We start from the raw sequence: 23034 nt of genomic DNA, 5'->3' as shown, positions 1-23034 counted from the left end.
CTTTAAGATAAAAGATAAGTGATTAATTAGAACGATAAATCACGATTTGTAACGAATAATAATATTAAGCTTATGGCAACATCAAAGAGTTCTAAACGTTTTTAAAATTAGACTCGTGTTTCCAAATAAGAAAATGATTAAAAATTTAGTGACGAAGGACACTTCATATAAGATGACTTTTATTAATTGATTCATTTTCCCATAAATTATGGAAACTAAAAAATCCAAAAAATTTTATATTATACACGATTTTTTTATCTGATAGTTGACAAAGGAACCGATGTGTCGCCTGATGATAAAAAGCAGTATACCATGAAAATTCGCAGACTCCAGTGCAAATGGAATGTCAAATTTCATGGAAATTGGATAAGGAATAAGGCCTGATTGAGGGAACGTAAGAAAGGACTGGCAGGGGTAGGGAAAAGGATAAAGGCCTTTGGATCCAGAACCGCCGAAACGAAATACGCTAGCATGCATTCTTAGGGGTATCGTCGCGGTGCGATCTGGCCCAATTCTTGCTGAAGCCTGCTCGACTCCTTTGGGAGATAAAAGTTAAATATATATTTATGTTAGAGTCAAAACTCTGCGTCTGTCAAAACCATTTTTGGCAAAAATCACTAAAAAGCCATTTTGACCGATGCCTTCCATTATTTTAAGTGATTTTGCACTCGAAAGTGGTTTTAACAGGCAACTAGAAGCATACAAGCATACATGTATAGCTCGAACACTTCAAAACACAATGAAGAGTCGAGTAATAATAGTAGAGTAGAGTAAGAGTCTGTAAATGTACATTAAAAACCACTTACAATGTCTTCGAATAATGTTATAGTTACATTTATACTATGTACTACTACACACACGGACACATATACACGCACACACATGCATAGTAATTTAGGTAATTTATGTTTGTTTCGATTCATGAATTTCACAGTTCCGAGAAACTAATATCATTCTTTCATCAGGTACATCTGGAATGAGTCACCTTTTTGTCGAATGTTATCAGGAAATCTACATGCTGAACAGTGAACTGGTACGCTTCCTTTTCGAAGTCGGTTAATGAAAGAAATTCAGGTAGCCCTCTTGTATATATTCGGCATCTGGATGCAGTCACGATTTATGCTATCGATATAAATAGCGGCCAATTTATTGACCATAATTCCACTTCGGTTCTAAAAACGTCAATGTTACATTCCTTTGCGTGAACTGGGAATGATTGTGATTAGAACATATGTAATTCCAGTTCAATTCGAAAAAGCAGCAAGCTATAAAGATACAGAAAATCCATACAAAATATGTCACTCAGTAAAAATGCAGCTTTCAATGGCGAAATAATTTTTGCGGTCTCGTAGTATTTGTGTGAATAGATTACAAACACACAAAAAAATACAAATGTTTCCATTTCATAATATTAGTTTAAACTACTATTAACGTTGTATTAAACTATTTAGTAATACGTGTTAGTGCTTACTAGTACGTTATTACGTACGTTTGTAGCATGGGACATAGAATATATAATATGATATTTTTGTAATAAAATGGCTATATTAATATGATTTGTTATTAGCGTTATAATTACGCTAGTGCCGCCTCCTTTCAGTAAAAGTGATATTCCCAATAATTATATAACAACAAAGATTTCAATGTGAACGTTTTCATTAATAACTTTAATTTGATTACTTTAATATTAATGCGTTTATAAATTTTAGAGAGTTTATTAGATTTATTCTTTCATCAGTAAAGCATAAAGCGCGTCGGCACAGCGTCTTTAATATTAAAATCACGCTCCCGTAACAAGTCCATCAAAATCTATTAGAAAGCATCTATTCATGGTACAACCCGACTAAATCGAAAAGAGCTTCAACTGAATACACGTTTTATACAATCCGGTGTATGTTTACGAGGTCGGATTCTTGTGTTGATAGCGCTTCATTGTACTCAATTAAAGAGGGACATACTCAGCAATTGAGTTTATTAATCGTGATGTAAGAGCACTGTCACAGAATAAAATGCATTTGTAATATATAAAACCTGACTGAACTCGATTGGGAGATATGCTCTGTTTTTGAATGAATTGTTTTTGAATTAAGTAGGAATGAATTTATAAAGACATGTTTTTGTGTTAGGATGTTCAATTAGATAACGCAAATACCTATTTAAAAATTTTGTAGTTGTCTGCAAATCCATAGACAATAATTGTACCCTACTGATTTAATATAATTTATTCTTCTGCAAAACGTTTATAATTTTATTATTTCATAACGAGCAACTGTGCCGGTTGCCGACCACCACCGCCCATGAGCATTTTCTAAGACAAACAGATATTAAAATGAGGAAGGAGGAAGGAGAAAAGGAAGAGGATAATAAGCGTTATGGTTGCTTTTTGTATCCACCGCTTATAATGCAAAGATTTTGTTACTTTGACCGCGCAATCCTCAGTGCTATAGGCTATATATGTACCACGGACGAAGTCGGGGCACCGCTAGTCTAACATATTAAGATCGGAATGAGTGACCGTAACTTTCACAGTCGCAATTAATGTCACAAATTACAATTTGGGTTTGATTAGGTTTGATTAGGCATATAAATTCATACTTTTTGAAACGGGGTATTTGATATTAACTCCGTTATAATTTTGTTTATTTTGTAATTATGTAGTAACAGCCCTTTTTTGGTATCTACATTGTAAAATATCTAATGTTTTTAAAAGCAGTCCTTTGTTTTATTATTAACAGATTTAATACTAAGATTCCTCGTTAATATGTATGTTGTTTTAGACTATGTGTATGCATGTCGTTGTTGTATAATTTATACATTAATTAGTATACCTTTGACATCACAATCTGGCGTAGATCGACCATGAATGAAGGTTTTGTTCCTTATGTATGTTTGGGTCTGATATGTAGAGCTAATTATAATGCCGTTATATTAAATACATAACCATTACTACAATAACTATAATGATAAAATATATACGTGGCTTTACTGACTTATTTTTTTGAAAGTGGGTTGCTTATGAAAATAAACAATGTGAAATTAAATCTGTAGAATAGATAAAAATCCTATATTACTAATTGATTTTTAAAGATTAATAATATGAAAATTTTTTTCGCAGTTACTTTTTCCAATATACATTTGTTTAAAAGTTACAATAAAGCACTACTCTTAACAATACCCAAACACGTGTTGAACCGAGACATAATTGCGACTCTTTATTTATTATCCTACGGTTTTTGTTTTTACCATCTGGTGTTATTGAATCAGCATCTTTTGTGGTGTGAACAAAACTTTCTGGCTTTTAATATTAGTATAAGAAGAGTTTGAGTTTGTGTTAATGGCTTACAATGTTAGAGTAAGTTAATAAATCAAAATCGTTACGAACATGTCATGTTCAAAAAAAAAAACATTAAAATACTAAAAAACCACGCTGTGAAACGATATTAAAATTATACTCCGGAGCGCCATCTAGTTGATAAAATTAAAACTCAATATAAATTGAAGATAGCAACGGATTTATAGAGTCAATAGTACCTATGTTATAATGATTTGTATATAAATTACAAAGTTTGCTGGGAAAGCTAATAAATAGCTATAAATAAAAAAGCATGTTGATTTTTACGCATGTATGTATTTTTTTTAATAATAAACCTCTTTTGAATAATCTCTTAACACGTAGAATTAATTGGCACAAAATAGAAAGAAATAATGGCAATTCCCAAAAATATTCCAAAATTGACAGTTGCTATATGACACGGGCTGGTTAAAGATTTTTCTAAAGTTTATTTATTAACCAAAGAAAAAAAATAAGTGTTTTAAAAAGTAACGGACTTAATTTTGATTGTGACGCTTTACAGAATTTTGGAAGTATTATTTTGGTAAGTTAAAATAAAAAAATATACATCGATAGAATTATACCAAATAATTCATAGACAATCTTAAATATAACAATCCTATAAAACAATATGACAAGAATTATTTGTTTAATTTTTAATGAATATTTAAAATAAATAGTGCATAAAATGTATCAATTGTAACGTAGCTCTGCAGATAATTCATAGATGGCGCTGTAACAAAACAATGCTAATAATAATTGAAGCATAATAATTACCAAGTGAATGCGTGTTGATTGTTTTTAAACATTTCTCTGAACGCTATTGCATCTCGGTTCGCTGAAGCATATGTGTACATAAACAGTAATAACTCATTACTGAGAAGTGATAAGCTCTACAGACTAGGCAAGCAACTTTGTAGACCAAACAAATATTATTTACGTTACAATTTGGCGCCAATCGATCGCTTGGCGATTGTAAGTCATTTTCCATCATTTGACCATGATAATACATCCTTAAATTAGTCTTGAAAGAATTCTATGCATTTCTAGTCATGTTTTCATATGTCGTCTGAAGTCAATTTCTATTTATGTAATATTATGCTAACTTCCTAGCTGTGTAAATAAATAGCTTTTTTCAAGTTTTCTGAATTTGAAAATGCATATTTTATTATTTAAAATTAAATAAAATTACCTAGCTATCATGAAAATAATGAGTAAATAGTCTGGCCACAGATATATTATCTGTATCAATAATATAGTCTGGGTTCTAATACTATACATCAAAAATAAAAGTGCACAAGTCGTGATCATTTTGTAAGTCCGTAAATAGCATAGACTTAACAAACCATAGAGTCCAAACCACGAATTTATTACCCTCTAATCATCCCCATTCCGTTCCCGCGTTAAGGCATTATTTATGGTGCAATATAGGTTACTGAACCACATAGTATAATGCTGATCCATATCTCTCCCTTTGTAATAACTCCGTTGATTTGCAACTGCTTGCTTATACTGTTTAATTTAATGACATTTATTGGTTTATAGGCGTTCCTAAAATTGGATGTTTAGTACCGTGACATGACCTGGTTCGAGCCAATTATGCTTGAAACTTAGTCATACGAAGGTTTATTTGATAACAAGAAGATTATATAATTATGAGCACGTATACATATGTTTGTATATAAGTATACGTGCATACCTATGCATAATCTAGTCGGTGAGGTGTTTACCGCGTAAATGAAATAAACATAATAATAAAAATTAATACAGGTAGTTTGAAAAAAACTACGTACCAAATTTCATTGCCATCGGTTCAGTAGATTATGCGTGAAAGAGTAACAAATATACACACATCCTTACATACACTTTTGCATTTATAATATTAGAAGAATTAGGATTAGGATTAGTATTAGGATAAAGATTAGGATTAGGATAGGATCCTATCTAATGTATACGTATAACCTATGCGATTCAACTATCAATGGGAACGTCAATGACCTTTGTGTCCATATCCGTAAATTTTACCTTTTATAGGCGTGCGTTTGTCAGAGGACGCAATTTTATTCTTCGATGGGTAGGGGTTAATATATGCTTTATTTGCATTTAGTAGAGTTGCCACCATTCTCAAGTAGGCGCCAACATAAAAAAGTGTTTAATGCTTCATATTTTTTGTTTAGGAGATAAAGATTACTGTTTACAGACACCCAAGATTGCCAAACGTTACAATTTGTAAATTGTTATACATGATTGGTAGCTAACAGTGGCGTAGCTAGGGGGACAAGGCCCCTGGTGCATAGAGAAAGAATCGGGCCCTCCTCCCCTCTTTCCGCCTTCCTCCCCTCTTTCAAAGCTGAGGTTAGAGGGCCCCCTGAGCTCCGGGGCCCTGATGCACTGCACCACCTGGCCCTATGATAGCTACGCCACTGGTAGCTAATTGAAAATTGAATAGCAAAAGTTATACACAAAAATAAGGCCTATTTCCTTTTCCTCACCCATCCCAGTCCATTCCTTCTATCCAGTCTTTAATCCTTTCCTTTTCCCTTATCCCATAAAAGCGGGCAGCACATTCGTAGAGGCACTACCTTTGCGAATGTTCATGGGCGGAGGTGATCGCTTACCATCAGGCGAACCACCAGCTCAGTTGCCCGTTATGACATAAAAAAAAAAAAAAAAAAAAAAAGTTAACATTTTTTTAACAAAATTCTTTGAACTAAAATGACAAGAGATCAACTTTTAACGATCATTTTCCACTACATATTTTTTTCCATTTCATTAATGTACGTCGGTTTAATACAGCTCTTAAGTTGATCGGTACCTTTGCAATAATGCAAGCAATAATTTCCTTTTGATATAACGTGAGGAGGACAGATAAGGGACGTTGATTTTGTTGTAGAAGCCTAGTGTAATCAATTTAATGTATACCACGAAGCAACTTCAGCAATTTCAACCGTATTAAGGTCATGGTAATTTGCCTTAGCTTATTTATAAGCGGCGACCTTATTTTCGATATAATTGCAATATGAGCATTACGATTTACAAATTTCTAAAATGATAAATAAAATAAAAATGTTTAATATACGTTATCTACGTATTTTGAGGCAATGTTCCAAAAAGGGGCGTGTTTTATTCGTGGCGCGTGTTATTTGCCAATTTTTTATTTTGTATTTTTTTTTTATTTTTGGAATTACGTCTACTCTCAAAATCTTAATTTTTGAAACGCATTTAACTTCTAAATACATGAGAACGTTTTATATTCCTTAAAATTTTCTCGTTTATAAAGCAATTTAATGCTTTGCATCTGAAAATTAAATGCTAAATGCATGTCCACTAGGCTCTCAGCGACATATCGGCCTGCACCCAAACAAGTCTAAGTAATTGCAGACTTTTCGGCTACTCCCTTGACCGCGGCACGCGAGGGGTGTTTGACCTGTCGTTGTTATGTGCACGCCGTAACACGTAACACCACTGAATACTTGGCGAACTGAGCTCGTGTCCAACGAATCCTAGAATAAAAAGAAAGAAAGCAACATTTATTTATCAGGGACAGCACGACACACTAATGAAAGAAATCATACAAATAAAAGTAACAAATCGATCAGTACAGAAATATAAAAAATGGTTGCCCGTAAAGTCGGTTTTACGGGCGAAGATTTTACGTGACAACGTCTTTTTCTCGGTAGAATATTTATTGATATGAATATTATTAAATTGCACAATAGGAAAAAAGAATTGCACAAATTTAAAACTATAGAAAATATATTTTGTTTACTAAAAAGACAGAGACAGACACACAAGCACGCGCCGATTCAATGCGCCTAATTCTCTAGTGCTGCGCGCGCGGCGGACCGATCATAGTTCGGTGACTCATCGTAACCTTACCGGGCGTTACACTTTTTCATGAGTGACTCCGAGCCGCAACCTAATTTTGACGTTGTCACGTCAAAATACACTACAGAAAAAGTAAAGCAGCATATGATGAGTCAATTGAATCACTTTTTTCTTTATTAGCTTCAGATCCACGATTCGGTGATTGGTATTGAAAATGGTCATTATATACTGTACCATTTAATTGCTATCAATAAAAAACTAAATCAGGCAATAATACACATGACTGCTTGTATATCTATTTTGGAACAATCGATTATTCAATACATTAAATATTTCTTTTTATCGAACGAATGAGCAGCATGAATCGTGCGCTTTTAGACTTGCCAAACTTTTCTTTGAAATGTTATGATATCTACAAAATTCACCGGCCTGTGCAGCCGTCACGTGTCGTCCAATGAAGTATAAAGGGTGTTTGAATGTAAATTTCATACTTCACGGTAATTATTGATGTTAGTACCGATAATGCGAACGCAACGCAACAAATTTATAGTTTGTAGACTTCGTTTTATGTAATAACCCGCCGTTAATAACATGTTTCTTTGAAAAGCATATTGAATTTAAAATAAAAATATTTAATAGATAATACGTTTTATTAAAAAAAATGTGTATGTTATTCAATGCTTCTCTTTAATTGTTACTATGACACGTGTATAATATGCATTAAAGTTTAAACTCCACTCAGATGTAATGGTATGTCATCAGATTTTTAAGAAAACTTTACCTTCTATGTCTTTAGATATTTTTTTATTTTAATTGCTTTAATTATACATTTTTATAGGTAGTTTACGCTATATTGGAAGAGGACAAATAATATTAATGTAGTGTTCCATCCACGTTAAAAGAGTAAAGTTACATATGTATTTAGTAGCAATCGTTAATCAAATCATCATAACCGCATCAAAAACACACTCCAAGTGAATTTGTAGCGAGTTGATTCCATTAGTTCTGATTTCCTTTCGCTACATCATAGTATAAAGCAAAGTCGCTTCCCGCGTCTGTCCCTATGTACGCATGTATGTATACTTAGATCCTGCTGGTAACTGCCCAACGGATTTTGATGAGTTTTTTTTTAATAGATATAGTGATTCAAGAGGATGGCTTATATGTATAATAACATCTATTAAACTACTCCGAAATGTACGCGTGCGAAACGCAAGCAATAGCTAGTAGCACTATAAAATTACCCCAATACGCTTCAATGATACGAATCGCCACAGATAATTAATCTACGAGTAAAGGGAAAACACATATTAAAATATAAATTCAAAGTTTTTTTATAGATAGACGGTATATCTAGGTGATATTTAAATTTAATATCGGTTATGGATACACCCGTTTATTAAACAGCTGCTCAGAATACGCGGGTTTATTTAATTTTTAATCGTGCCCTACTTTTTAGGAGTTATTGATTGTTTTGTTTCTGTGAAATTATTGACTATATTGTATGAGTGGTGATGTCAGGTTATGCAGGTAGCATTCTCATCACATGAGATCATGAGATTTTCCACAGCTGCTGGCTGACATAGAGTACGTTTACCTCTTATTAATTAGCTTTTTTCCATTATTTTGTCAATTATAAATAGGGTAATGCACTTTTTTTCAATTCGTAATAGGGCAGCGCGTGAACACGATCTCACCTGATGATAAATTGAGATGTGGTCTAAGATGGAGCGCGCCTCCCTAGAAGGTACCTGTTCACTCTTCTCTTGAAGACCTCCAGATCGTATTTGTTATATTTTATATTGTGATATTTATTCTTTTGCACTATCTCATTAACTTCATAACATTTCCTTTCCTGTCACGTTTTCTGGTAAAAATGCTGTTAGCAATAAACCTGCCTCTTGTAAAAATTATGCCTGTTACACTGTTTAATTTTCATTTTTTACGTTTGCGCAATAAAGAATTATTAATTACATTGTGTTTTCTAAGAAAGCACATATTCTTGTGTTTGCTATTGTTATTTTTTACGTTTGCCGTTCCAGAAAATAATAAAGAGTTTACAAATTTTGCTATTTTGAAAACCACATGGAAATATATTCAACAGTTTTTCAGATTATCAACAACTGACAGACGTGAGGGAATAATATATAACATAACGTTATTAATCCATGAGAAGCTTCGTAATATAAAACTAAAAATTTAAATAACGCACGCAAGCATAATAACCGACGTTCTATGTTGCTCAATGAAGTGAAATTTTTCCTATACCTTTCTTTACTTATTGCCAATATACTTGAAAATAGCGTAGATAAATTTTACTTATTTATTTTTTAACTCTTTAACGTGATTATACATAAAGGAACCTTATAACTAATGCGTGCAAAAAAGCTCAGTATAGTTTATTTGGCGGCCTTGTCACTTAATAGTCATCAGTTCCAGGCAACCGGGGTAAAAGGTAACCAGTTAAATAATATTAAATCTACTAAGTAGAAAAGAGCAACTAGTTAAAAGAAGATAATAATAATTCTTCAATGATATTTTCGTATACATTTTAGTGTGTAAAATCTCTCTCTACCAGTATTTTACCCCCAATAAGGGCTTCTAACGCAGTCTACGCCGTCGCGTGTTCGTAGACGCTCGTAATGTTAGCAGCTACGCTGTAGCGTTTCGTGAAAGTTTCTAGTATTCTTTTGAAGATCTACTTAAATTGTGTAACTTGCATTTGTGTCGAATTAAGTATATCAAGTTTAAGAGCCTACTTTTTTTAAGTAAAGTCGGTTATAAGGGATTCGATATGGGTGAGAACTCCAAATGCGAGGTAGTTATTAAATATTTACGTAGTATAACGTTTCCAATCTAATAATTAAAAAAAAACGAACTTCTCGTGTCATTGTAAAAATAATATTAAAAGTCATAATATTAATAAGTTAATAATGAGACGTAAGTTTCAAAAAGAGGAAGAGATTATGAATTCGGCTATATCTTCTTTTTTGGCTTTATGTGATTTTGATGATTTTTTTTTATTTGAAGACTGCTGTGTGGGACAGAGGACAATTTATTGGACCATTAACTACAGCGTTTTAATTTATTTATTAATGAGTGTAAATTTATGACACACAGGCGAACATCTTTTACCGCAGAATGTTCATTTTGTCCGATTCCATTACAAAACAAATTTTGTGATTCCATTAGTATTAGCTTTAAAAAAATGTTGTCCGTTTACAAATCCCATTCAAATGAAATTACACTAGCTTGACTTTAAATGTAAATTCAAATGCAATTACAAATATTATATTATGTCAAGATGTATAAATTTTATATGTAATATGAGATTATATATCATTAATAATTACATTAAAAAAATCAAATAATTGTGCATATATTTAACAGCAAATAGAATAAATATAATGTGTGTATGTATGACCGCCTCCTTGGTACAGTGGTTAACGCGTGAGATTAGAACCTAAGGGTCCTGGGTTCGACTCCGGGTGGGGACGCACAAAAAAAATGTCTCGGTTTGGCAGGTGTGTCCTGATGTGAAGGCTGATCACCTACTTGTCCATAAAGAAAATCGATCAGTGAAACAGATGTATATCATCTGCCCCATACCCCACTAGGGGACACGGGACTTCACTATGTATGTACTTAGATGTATATGTATAAGTAGTATACAATCGAATCGTAATAAATACATTTTGCAACGTTGCTTTTAAACAACAGTGCCACTCACTGATCTTTGAAAGGCGCAAAATTGAACTAAAGTTGTTGTTTGTGTGTTGTCATTGTTGACTCCAGTGCTCTATGTGTGTCAGTGCTATGTTCCTAAATTATAATTATTAATTATGCCAAAAGCCACTAAAAGCAATGAACGGAATATTATTCTAAACGTTAATAAAGAGTCGGTGATGACTTTTCAGTGCTAAGTTGGTGTCACTGTAGGGGTATTGTCGTGTGCTCTTTGTGAGTAGCTTGCCATATAACTGAGTACTATCAGTTTTGCGGCCGATCACGGAAAAAGAAATCAAATAGTAAATGACGTCGACTTTTACGAGCATCGGCTTTTTATTGATTTGTAATTGTGTTGTCGCATAAATCGGTGCAGGCACGCGACGATTTTTTTTTTTTACTTTCCGAACGACTTGGATTGCCGTTGCAAAAAGTGGATAGGGCTGTCGATTAAGGAATAACGGCTAAAAGTTTTATATTAATGGGTACTCCATTCGAGATGTTGATTTTAGCTGATCCCGTCTAGATAAGAAGATGTTTGTTATTTCCATACTCATATGTACTGCTATTGAACAAATTCGGCTACAATTCTGTATTTATTTAACAGACATTCTGCCTACCTACCTAACTCCATTAATTGTACTATCCGCTGTCTGTGGGTTTAAACCTCATATTTCTTATTTACTAGACCGTGTGTTGATCAAACACATGTCATACAATATTTTAAGTTAAATTTTCTATTCTATAGCAATTATTTATGCATAATATAAACAATTTTATTGAGAATCATATTTATAGGGAAATTTGTAGCCAAAACTGAAGTCGTTTTAAAAATAGGGTAATATTTGCGTTCCGTGCTGGGTCGCGTGACAGCGCCCGCATTATCCCGGATCGATCTTGTAAGTGTCCAACTTTGCCTGTATTTGTTGGATCTTAAATATATTGGCTGTCTCATAATTGATAGTTTGATATTGCATTTAAATGGCTGTTTACTAGAAACTGTCTATGTGTCTCTGTCGGTTTAAATATCTACAAAATACGAGTTAGCTACAAGATATTGCATTGTAGTGGCAGTATACAAGTGTGGATAAAGCGAAGCAATGAAAAACGTCAAATTAATTACAATTAAATGAAAATTTCCTTATAAAGACGGTCTAGTTTTGGCCTTACAAGTCTAGGAAGTGTTATCACAAATTTAAAACGACTGCAGGTCAAGAAGAGATTATTTACAACGTTGTGTTCTCATAACTTTCCATCAAAGGTATATGAGTTTGATGTTAGCTTAATATATTGCGGAATACAGCATATCTTTGTAGTCAGAGCACTTACCTGGCGCCACGCTGTGACGTCGAATTGTGTTCTCTCTAAGTTCTTCTATTGAGTAAATGATGACGTGTCCTGTAATTCAGAATACCGAGATTTGTTCAGGAAGTACATAAAAGTGAATTCACATGTCCCCTAGTGGGGTATGGAGCATATGATATTCATCTGTTTCACTGATCAACTTTCTTTATGGACAAGTAGGTGATCAGTCTTTTGTCTCCTGTCAGATCGAGGTATTTTTTTGTGCGTCCCCGCCGGGATTCAAACCCAGGACCCCTCGATACTACGCTGACGCCTTAACCACTATTCTAAGGAGGCGATCAGTATGTACATAGTACATGTTAATTAATAAATTTGTCTTTTATCCTTAGAGGCCTTTGAAAATGTTATCCATTGCACCCTCTAGGTTTTTGTTCAGACCATGGGAGATATCGATTAAGGTACCAGACATTCAAATGCTGGAATCACCAAGTACTCTAATGATAGATTATTATAACTAGTTTTTTGCAATCAGCAATCAGCAACCAGCTACTTGCAGTAAAGCTCTCGCAATTTCCATTCGCAGCTGATATTTATCGATTGATTGATGCCATTCGTATTGTGTCATGTAAACACCGGCTAATGTAAATGACGTGACAATATAACTGGCCTTGTGGGACCACCTGTCCCCGTCTATTTCTGTCCGAAACCAACGAGGGTTGACATTGACTCGTGTCATTATGGTCACGATACGAAATGTCGGGCTATTCATTTTTTATATTGTTTGCGTATTAGGATTCGATCAAATTGTTGTTTGAATTTCGTTTCGTTTACACGATATGTGTCTATGTGTGTGTGACGGGGTCCCTAGGTGTTTAATTTTAAGTTTTTTAACTAGCGCTTGACGCAAGTCTATCTCCTATTTATCCAAAAATGAAGGAGGTTATTAATTCGATTGTGTTTTTCTGTCTGTGTTAGTGGGTGAAACGATTTTTAAAGATTCTTTTCTTGCCCTGCCTTCTCCTATGTAAATTTGGTCTAGTACTGTTTGAACTGTTTGAAGACGGTTTAAGTTTTTGTAAAAAATTATAATTATCACCACCGCCCATGAACATCAGCAGAGGCAGGGCCTTTTCTGATGAGTATCCGCTTTTAATCGGACTAGGTATAAGGAGAGTAACATGAAAAATAAATACCTTAATGATATAGAAATCAAGACATAAAGTTTAGTAAACATCACTGCAAGTATACGCGAAAGTTTGTAACTATGGATGGATGATGTTTGTTATTCTTTCACGTAAAAACTGCCTAATCGATTTTAATAAAACTTAACAAAAATGTACCTTATACATCAGAATAAGATCTGAGCTATATAAATACTTGCTATTGCCCGTGGGTTCGACCGCGGGTCAAAACGTGCGCCTCAACTATATATAACTAGCACTTTATATTATCTCACAGATATATCTAGACAAATTAGTTTTTGATTGTTCCGTCGCGATAAAAATCTGTACTACGCTATTATTTTATTTGAAAAGAACATATAGATGTCTATTATAATTTTATTATGCCCATCCATACAGCAATCTACCTCCATGTGACGACTTTGACCATGACCCGGCTGTCGCCGCGTGACAACATTAGTCATTTCGTAATTAATGCATAGTGAAATGTAAATTTAATCTAGTATTGATCGTGTCAATACTGAATTAAATAGACCTACCCGTGTAGCATTTGAATTACATGTAGGTATTAGCGCAGTCTAGGTTGTTTTATATCTAATAGCGGGTAATTGAGCTTGATGGTGGTTCGCCTGATGGTAAGTGACCACCACCGCCCGTTAACATTTAAGCAGTAAAGGATAAGGAAAGAATTGACGACGGGAGCAAAGGAATGAAATGGGAAGGGTGAGGAATAGAATCCTCCGGTTCTCCTTCTTACCGAATGAAACACAGTAGCAATGCGTGTGCAGTGAAGTATGCTACTATTTTACATCGAACTTATGTGGGGGTGTGGTACCTTCCACGGTACGAACTGGCCCAATTCGTGCCGAAGCGTGCTTCTTAGACTTCGACTTTCACACTTAAAGCCTGATATGTGCTTTCTCTTTATGCTGTGGTATTGATAAGGCTAGAAATGTAGTTCAAAAACGATGTCTATTTTTATTTGTATATATCAATGCAAATAAAAATAGACCTCTTTGTAATGTCGAAAGAAATGTAGTACCTAATAAAATGAATGACATTATTCACAGTATTTTTATATAAACATGTTAAATATTTGTTTGGTTTTCTGCTTATCGGTCTATCCCACGCGCGTAGCTTTCATGAATAAAAGTCTCAGTAATAACGCCCATATTTTTTGCTTTTATTTAGTAACTTGGAACTCTAAACTCTGTTTTAATGACAAGGAAAACAGAGGCATTATACAGTAACTAGCTGTGCCCCGCGGTTTCACCAGTATAAGTCCGTATCTCGTAGGAATATCGGGATAAAAGTCCAGCTATCTACGTACCAAATTTCATTGCAATTGGTTCAGTAGTTTTTGCGTGAAAGAGGAACAAACACACACATCCTTACATACTTTCGCATTTATAATATTAGTTGGATAATTAATAAATTAAAGATATATTTAGTTGTTTCAGATAAACGGTTATAACTGAAGATGCTATATGACCACAACAATGGGCCGCCGCGTGGCCATCTCTCCCTCCACGCCTAGGTCGCGAGCGATGGATAAATACGAACAGTTGTCTGTGGTGAGTTTCAATAATAATGTATACTAGATTATTTCTTCAGATATTCTCATTACAAGGCACATACTAAATAACAAACACACTTAGCTACCTACCACGCCGACCACCTGTCAGTTAGTCATCAAGTATCCTAGCAATTAGCCAGAAAGCAAGCCACTAAGCTCTAGGCACTAAGCATGCCGTCATCTGTGTGACCTTAGCCTTATAAAACAATAACTGCTAAGCCAAGTGTATTTCGATTCAATAATACATAAACAAATATTACACCGATACTATTAAACGTGGCATCTTGTGACTCAATTGATAACCGAAATGGTTGTCATTTGAAGTGGTTGAGAGAGAAAGTTGTATGAATATACTAAGCGATATACCATATATTTCAGGTCGGTGAAGGCTCATATGGCGTGGTACTGAAATGCCGCCGCCGCGACACTGGCCAACTGGTGGCCATCAAGAAGTTTCTAGAAACGGAGGACGATGCCGCCGTGCGCAAGATGGCGCTCAGGGAGATAAGGATGTTGAAGGTATTGGCAATGTTATGCCGTTGATACCGCTAGGTTTGTGCTATCACGTAGTTAATAATTGACTAATAATGAGTATGTACCCTTGTGTTGTATGTGTTCATGGGTTACTATTGAATTTCTTTATTGTATTTAAAGCTGAGACGGAAAAAATTGACAAACTGTAACTTTATATCTTGTTGTGCGAGTGGCAAGGAATATCTATGCAATAAAGAATTTGCTTCAGTTTCTTCAAAATTCTAAATTCACGACATAGAGACTCTTAATTATCAAATAAGAACAATAAATAGAGAATTATTTATTTATGCACATTCATTCAGAGTACTCATAAATTGAACATGAAAATAAAATTCTAATTTTAGAAGCTCCGCCATGATCACCTAGTGAACATGATCGAGGTGTTTCGGCGAAAGCGCAGGTTCTACCTCGTCTTCGAGTATCTCGACCATACACTCCTGGATGAGCTGGAAGCGTCTCCGGGAGGCCTTGGCGAAGATACCGCTAAGAAGCATCTGTATCAACTTTTAAAGGGAGTCGATTATTGCCACCAAAATTCGGTAAGTGATGCCATATTACAAAATAAATATAAAATGGTATTATATTTCAGTATGGTAATTTTGGTACACGTCTTACTTAACTTTATGATTACAGGATTATTTATTTTCTATAATTAGTATTGATTTGCAGCTTAGGTCTCAGGTCTCCAAAGATGAGAAATCTATTTGTTATTTATTAAAATATTTTAATATTCGTTTAGTTAATTATGCATTTGGCGATCACGTGCCCTTATAAAAAGTATATACGCAATAGACTTATGTGATCACTGCACCATCCAATGTATCATATGTTCAATTTTTTACATTAAAAATATAGCTGTAGTTTGAACAAACGGTTTACTATATTATGTTTAATCCAACTTTAATTTTCACATGGCTATTTATGCAATGGACAAATAGACATTCCTGTTACTCGTTACAATCTGGTTAAATGTTGGTATCCTGTGATAAAGTGTGCGTCACGTAACTAATGGGATATGTCAGATAATTCATCGAGACGTGAAGCCGGAGAACGTGCTCGTCTCCAACAACGGTATCGTCAAGTTGTGCGACCTTGGGTTCGCGCGAGCGCTCGCCGCGCCCGGTGAACCTTACACGGAGTACGTGGCCACCAGGTGGTACAGGGCCCCGGAACTGCTGGTCGCTGAGCATAGGTGAGATGTCTGGAAATGTAGCAATCGAGAGATCTGAAGATAAGCGTCAAATAGTATATAATAGAATGTAAATGCTACTGTGTTTCGTACTATGCGTTGGGGAAATGCTCATGGGGAGTAGTGGTGGACGCTAACCATCAGATTCTCGTGAGCATTTCCGTCATCTTAAACATAGCAAAACTATACTTCAACATGGAAAAGATTTATGAAATAAATTCTTGAAATTTACTTCTGTCTCATAATTTATATAGGATTTGATTTATGCCTTGGTCATCTGTTAATCCCCAGATATGGTCCAGAAGTGGACATCTGGGCGATCGGCTGTTTATTTGCGGAGATGTTGACGGGGGACCCGCTGTTTCCTGGAGACTCTGATATAGACCAACTTGCCCTTATAATAAAAACTGTGGGTGAGTAAGAACATCAATAAACTTTAATATTTCACGAGGATTTACTTACGATTTTATGAGAAAAATATGTATTGTGTGAAAAAAATCGAATAGCATAGAGCAACTCATACTATTGGAAAATAGTATGTGATTTTAATATTTTACGATAGGTATATTTTTTGATACATGATATTTTGGATTTTACCTTTAAGTTTTCCCTTAGATTTTTACTAAATATACTTTATGGACGTTTATTGTTAATGTTTTCGTGATTTTATATAAATATTTCCTCCTTGTAAGGCGAAGTATTCATAATTATTATTGAAAATTTTATCTTCAAAAAAAACCCCATCAATCTTAGTTCTAAAAAAAAGGTATTACTAAAGTTATTGATAAAGAATGAATGAATGAAGAAAAGAAAAGAATGCATGCTGATCAATAATCAACATAGCATTCTTGGATTGTATGTTTTTTGTTGTGGTCTAGAATTAATGTAGATGATTTTTTCTAAATTGAAATGAGGAAGAAAATTCATTTCTCTTCAGACCAGCAGGGAGTATAAGCGCTGTCTGGTAGCGCATTAAATAATAAAGTATAATGAGGTTATCTAGATATTGTGCATAAAGAAAGAAAAAGGAGAGGACCCCCCGCAAGATTTTTTGCAATTTTGTTGCATGCGTGAATCATAAACTAGCTTTTGCCCGCGGCTTCGCACGCGTTAAATTCGGAATTGTGTAATAGATGTTATTATACATATAAACCTTCCTCTTGAATCACTCTATCTATTAAAAGAAACTACATCAAAATCCGTTGCGTAATTTTAAAGATTTAAACTTGCATAGGGACATAAAGTGGCTTTGTTTTACACAACGTAGTGATACGAGATGTTATCGCCAGGTAAGCTAGCGCCGCGGCACCAGCAGGTTGTGTCGCGGCTGTCCGGCGGCGCGGCGCTGTGCGCGGGCGGCGCGGGCGCGGCGCGCGCGGCGCTGCCGGCCGCGGGGCTCGCGCGCGACCTGCTCGCCGCCGCGCTGCGCACCGAGCCGCGCGCCCGCCCCGCCGCCGCCGCGCTGCTCAGGCACAAGTGGGTTGTTGTTGTTGTTGTTGTTTTGTTGTTTTTGATGTTGGTGTTGTATATGAGTGGGAGTTGGTGGAGGAGGAGGGAGGGGGGCAGGGTGAGGTTAGCTTAGTCCCAAGGTTATGTCATGTTGGTTGGTATATCGGTATAGGGACGTTAATTTGAGCGCATGGAGGGAAAGGGGGGATAACAATTTTTACTATTGATTTGTGAAGTTAGTATCGTGTGAAGGTGTGGACATAGTTACAACCTTTATGGCGTTTATCGTTGGATTAATAAATATAAAATTTAATAATGTGTTCCTTTAAATTTACAGATATTTCGTTACCGATGGTTTTGCGGAGAGTTTTAACGCTGAATTGAGGAAGAAACTTGGCAAAGAGTCTGAGGTGAGCGCGAGTTAAATAAAGATGTTATTGAAAGAAAAAAAAGTTTTTTTGTTATTATCATAACTCAATTCAACAAAAAATATCCATTAGACACCTCCACCCCAAGGCGCAGCACGTGTGACCGGTAAGCCAAGACAACAATGGACATTGAATATAATATCTGTGAGTCTTTTGATATATTTATCGACTTTATTTTTTTTTATTTGATTTCAATTTGTAATCTTCTTAAAATAAGTAATCTTTCTTCTTCGAATTATTCAAAATTGCTAATTGTGTGGATAGTAGTAAAAAGCGAAAGTAAATTAAGTATTATGTTTAAGGTTTTTACAATTTAAGGTTCCGTACCCAAAGGGTAAAACGGGATCCTCTTACTAAACCTTTGCTATGCGTCTGTCTGTGTATCTGTGTCTCTGTGTTGGCTGCCTGTGTGCCGATTTTTCACGATGTTTTCCTATATCTGTCCGATTTTAGACGCTTAATTATTTCATATCCAGGACAACAGTAGATCTCGAACGGACAGCACCACGGGCGAGTCGTTGATCGACTATAATTATACCCCGAGTGAGTACCTATCTATCTTTTTTAACATTTTTGTATGCTGTTCTTTCAATACTTTTTAAATGTTTGTACCCTGAATTGCCCTGAATGGATCTTGGCTTCTACCTAGGTTTTTGACAAGTGTAATTCTAAAACCATTGCTGTGGGAGTTGAGCACGCTTCGGCACGAATTAGGTCAGCACTTACGGGGAACCAAACCCCACAGAAGACCGGCGTGAAATAGTAGCATTGTATTGTATACTTACGGTGAGTGGGGGAGCCAGAGCCACGTTTCCTTTTCGACTTGTTCATTAACGATAAATTAATAAGATTTTTTTATTTCTCTTATTAGTTTTAAGAAGAAAATTCAATTAGCTTGTCGTTTGCAATTGGTACTTCACAATTTTGAAGAAAAGAATTATATTTTTAAGTCAGAGATGCATTTAACAAAATTCAGGCAAACTCATAGTTAATGGCAGTATTTTTTTTCAGGTACAGAAGTTCAAATGGAAACTAGTGTTGTTGAGAAAAAATCGCAACCGACAGCCGCTGTACCACCGCCTGCTGATGATGAGGTAATAGATATATTGTATCTAGACAATAAGCTAGATTTTGTTGAAATAATACCAATTTAAGGAATTTAAAAATTTGGTATTAGATTTTCAAAATAAAAAACAGTTCTCTAAAATGCAGTCTCATCAAGAGATTTAAAATGCAAAATATAAATTAATTTTTAGATTAACATAGTTTTACATTCCTTCTCATAATAAATATGGTATAGGTATTTTTTTTTGTGACTTATGACTTGCTGTTTACGACTTACTTTGTGGATTACAACTTACTACTTTTGTCTTAAATATACACATTTTGTTTTTATTACCCACAACGCTGAATAAATAACTCATACTTTTGACTCACGACTGACAACTTGCATCTTGCTACTTGCCACTCACTAATTGCGACTGGCGACTTATTTATCTCACAAATTTGTCTTGCGATTTTTTTAGTTTCAAACAAATTGATAAATTTATTATTTACTAACTCACTAACTTTGTAACCTATCAAATATATCCGTCTTGTACTATTGATATATACCTACATGTACCTGCTACCTAAATATACTTAGTTCTGAGGTTAGTTAACATATTTGATGAAATAAACAAATTCGGATTTGAATTTGGTCCTACACAAGGTGGGTTGTTGGTGCCCGGGTGCGGGCGGGGCGGGGGCCGGGGCGGCGGGGGCGGCGGGTCGGGCGCCTCGCTCGCTGCCGCGCGCGCTCAACGACACCTTCCACACGTTCGGGGTGCCGCTCAACGCGTATCCTAAGACGCCGTACATCAAAAAGTTTGTGCATTTGCTGTATTATTTGTTTATTTATTTAGAGAAAACAAATTGCAACATTACAGGGCTTATGCACAACATTTATTTTATTTAATACTATATTGCACACACAGAAGATTGAGAAATACAGAACGAACATACAATAAAAGAAAAACATGTAAAAATGGCGGTCTTATCGCTAGATAGCGATCTCTTCCAGACTTAAAGATTGATTAGGTTTCTGAGTTGTGTTGCGTTATCTTTAGTTTGGAAATGCTCGAATACATAAATTTGGTTTCACGGCTCCTGGATGAGTTCTGCTTAGGTGGTTATCTGGCAGATAAAGAAAAATTATTTGAGAAAATTTACGTTATGACGTGTTAAACGAGCTGTCAGAGATTTAATCAGAATCATCCAAGAGTTGAAACCGGCCCTTATTGTACTATAATTACCCGCATGCCTATGTTTAGGAGTTTGTGCAAATTTTGTTTGACTATGCAAATATGTACACCTCTGTTTAGAACTTAGCACACCTTAGTAATTAGTAATTGTTACCTAAGATTTTTTTACACTCTAATGGTCATAATTTATTGGCTTTTCAATGTTGCATTACATTTCTTACTCCAAGTTCATGTATTGCTATATTACCTATTTAGTTTTCCATTTTTTTTTCATTTTACCCTAATTCCTAAAAGGGTAAAAAAAAAAATTTAATTTTCATAATTCACCAGTGCTTGTAAGATGAACACATTGATATTCAAAGTGATTGATTGTCACAAGGGTGAACAGTAAATTGGTGATGGATGAAGAGTTACTGCGTGGTCGGTCGCTCGCAAAGAAGAGTACGAAGAAATCACCGCCGGACATATCGCTGCCCTATGTGCCTGGAGGTGGGTGTTACATGCTAACAAATATCTTAATTCGTGCTATAAGTAACTACAAGTAGAATTTTAGGAAGATGTGGTTAAATTGTAATGTAAATTTAAATAAAATCCCCACTAGTTTTATCAATGCGATAGTAATTCTCTCTGTCTCTTCTTTATGGCTAAACTATGGAACGGATTTGTATGAAATTGGTACAGAGACAGTTTGTGACACGGGAAAAGACTCGGGGTAGTTTTTATCAGAACATCCTACTTTAATAAAATTAAAATAGCTTGAAATCGACATTTACACTTGCTATTATAAATTCACTTTCAAAAAATTATCCCGGTAACATTAACCTACAGTTGGAAAAGTAGTGACCAATTTGTAACCGTTGATAATTATCCATTTGCTCTCTAAAGTTCTCAGTCATTCATTGAACAGCTAGCAATAGTCCCATGAAGAAGGCAAAGAAGCCCCAACCACTGCAGCAGCACTCCTCCAGAGCACACGATGCATGGGACAGTAATGTAAGTCACCAAATGAGCTAAATTGCCCGATCTAAGACGTATATTTAATGTTGTAAGAAGAAGAAGAAGCATTCTGAGCTGAGCTGTCGAACAGTTAGAGGCAAAGAATTCCTTAAATTGACGATAATTGCAAAGGACTTGGCACAGAAATTAGTGCGTCGTGTGGTTGATGTAGGTGTCCCTAAAATCTTTCCTTAACTTTCACAAATAGATATTACGAGTTATAGCCAAATTGTTCCAGCCATTTTCTAGTTCTAGCTAGTCAAACTATCAGCAATTTATAGTTACACATCACCCAAAGGTATTTCAGATGAGCATTGACGTTTTAAGTTAAATGGTAATAGACTAGAGCATTCATTTGTACCGGAACATCGAATATCCGTCATGACAAAGACCGCTTTTAATAATGAGGACTAGCAGAATCACAAACTCGAGCGTAATGACTCTATTCTATTGCTTAAGTTGATTTGCTACCGTCACAATATTTCCCTTTTTATTTTTTTCTTAATATGGAAAACTTTAAAAGGGCATTAAACATTCCATCGAAAGAACGAACGTAAATTACATAGAAGAGAAGTGGTCGACAAAATGCCCTGGTGCACACCGTAAGATTGTTTTAGGTACCTATTTGTGTGTCATTGCGACTATAAATAATTATAACATTCTTGTTAAATAGTCAGCTCAAAAATAATTATAACAACATGATTGTTGTTTTCATACAGCGCAACAGTGTAGACTTGACCTCTAGCCAGCGCACCCCAACCAACCTGCCCTACATGTGACTACAGGGGACGAGGGCAGTTTTCCAAAAGCCCTTTACTATAGTGCAGGGCTTTCAGAAAAATGCCAGACATTATTATTATTATTGATTCTATCGAAAACACCACTGTCTTGAGAATTTGTATTCGTAAAATACTATGTACATATTTTCGTAATGTTGAATTAAAAATTCACTGCAATAGATATGATTTTATCCACATAATGACGTTAAGTATGTGTATCTTTAGAAGATGAAGAAAAAAATTGTTAATTTATAAGACAGTGATAAGACTGGTCGCTCATAAAAATATGTTGTTTAGCAGTGCATTAAATAAAAAAGTTAGAAAAAAAGAGTTTGTATTATCTTTTTTGTGGTCGGCAGTTCGCTTTTTGTATAAATTACATTAAACAGTAAATTTAAAAACATGCTTTGTTAAAATAATTGTGTTAAATTTGACTTATTTAATACTGTTAATTTATAACGAAAATTTA

At 34.9% G+C, this 23034-nt stretch overlaps 1 protein-coding gene across 1 annotated transcript; it reads left to right on the top strand.

Annotated features, from left to right (window-relative positions):
* Window positions 1–14815: 14815 nt before the first annotated feature.
* LOC119840212 (cyclin-dependent kinase-like 1) lies at window positions 14816–22914 on the top strand. Its single transcript, XM_038366725.1, has 14 exons — window positions 14816–14945; window positions 15326–15466; window positions 15826–16020; window positions 16504–16673; window positions 16962–17083; window positions 17960–18146; window positions 18457–18529; window positions 18620–18691; window positions 19024–19090; window positions 19559–19641; window positions 20259–20413; window positions 21170–21279; window positions 21698–21783; window positions 22506–22914. The coding sequence occupies exons 1-14, from the start codon at window positions 14859–14861 to the stop codon at window positions 22563–22565; spliced, it is 1608 nt and encodes a 535-aa protein (XP_038222653.1). The 5' UTR covers window positions 14816–14858; the 3' UTR covers window positions 22566–22914.
* Window positions 22915–23034: the final 120 nt, after the last annotated feature.

Source organism: Zerene cesonia, chromosome 5 (assembly GCF_012273895.1).
Source record: "Zerene cesonia ecotype Mississippi chromosome 5, Zerene_cesonia_1.1, whole genome shotgun sequence".
Classification (NCBI taxonomy): Eukaryota; Metazoa; Arthropoda; class Insecta; order Lepidoptera; family Pieridae; genus Zerene; species Zerene cesonia.
The sequence above is the reverse complement of the archived record's forward strand: the minus strand, read 5'-3'. Positions and strand labels throughout refer to the sequence as shown.

Excerpts from the sequence above, each read along its gene's own strand:
- LOC119840212 (XM_038366725.1), top strand. The coding sequence starts at position 14,859 with ATGACCACAACAATGGGCCGCCGCGTGGCCATCTCTCCCTCCACGCCT. Across the intron at positions 19,642-20,258 it reads CACCGCCTGCTGATGATGAG|GTGGGTTGTTGGTGCCCGGG; the intron begins GTAATAGATATA and ends GTCCTACACAAG. Across the intron at positions 21,280-21,697 it reads GCTGCCCTATGTGCCTGGAG|CTAGCAATAGTCCCATGAAG; the intron begins GTGGGTGTTACA and ends TTCATTGAACAG.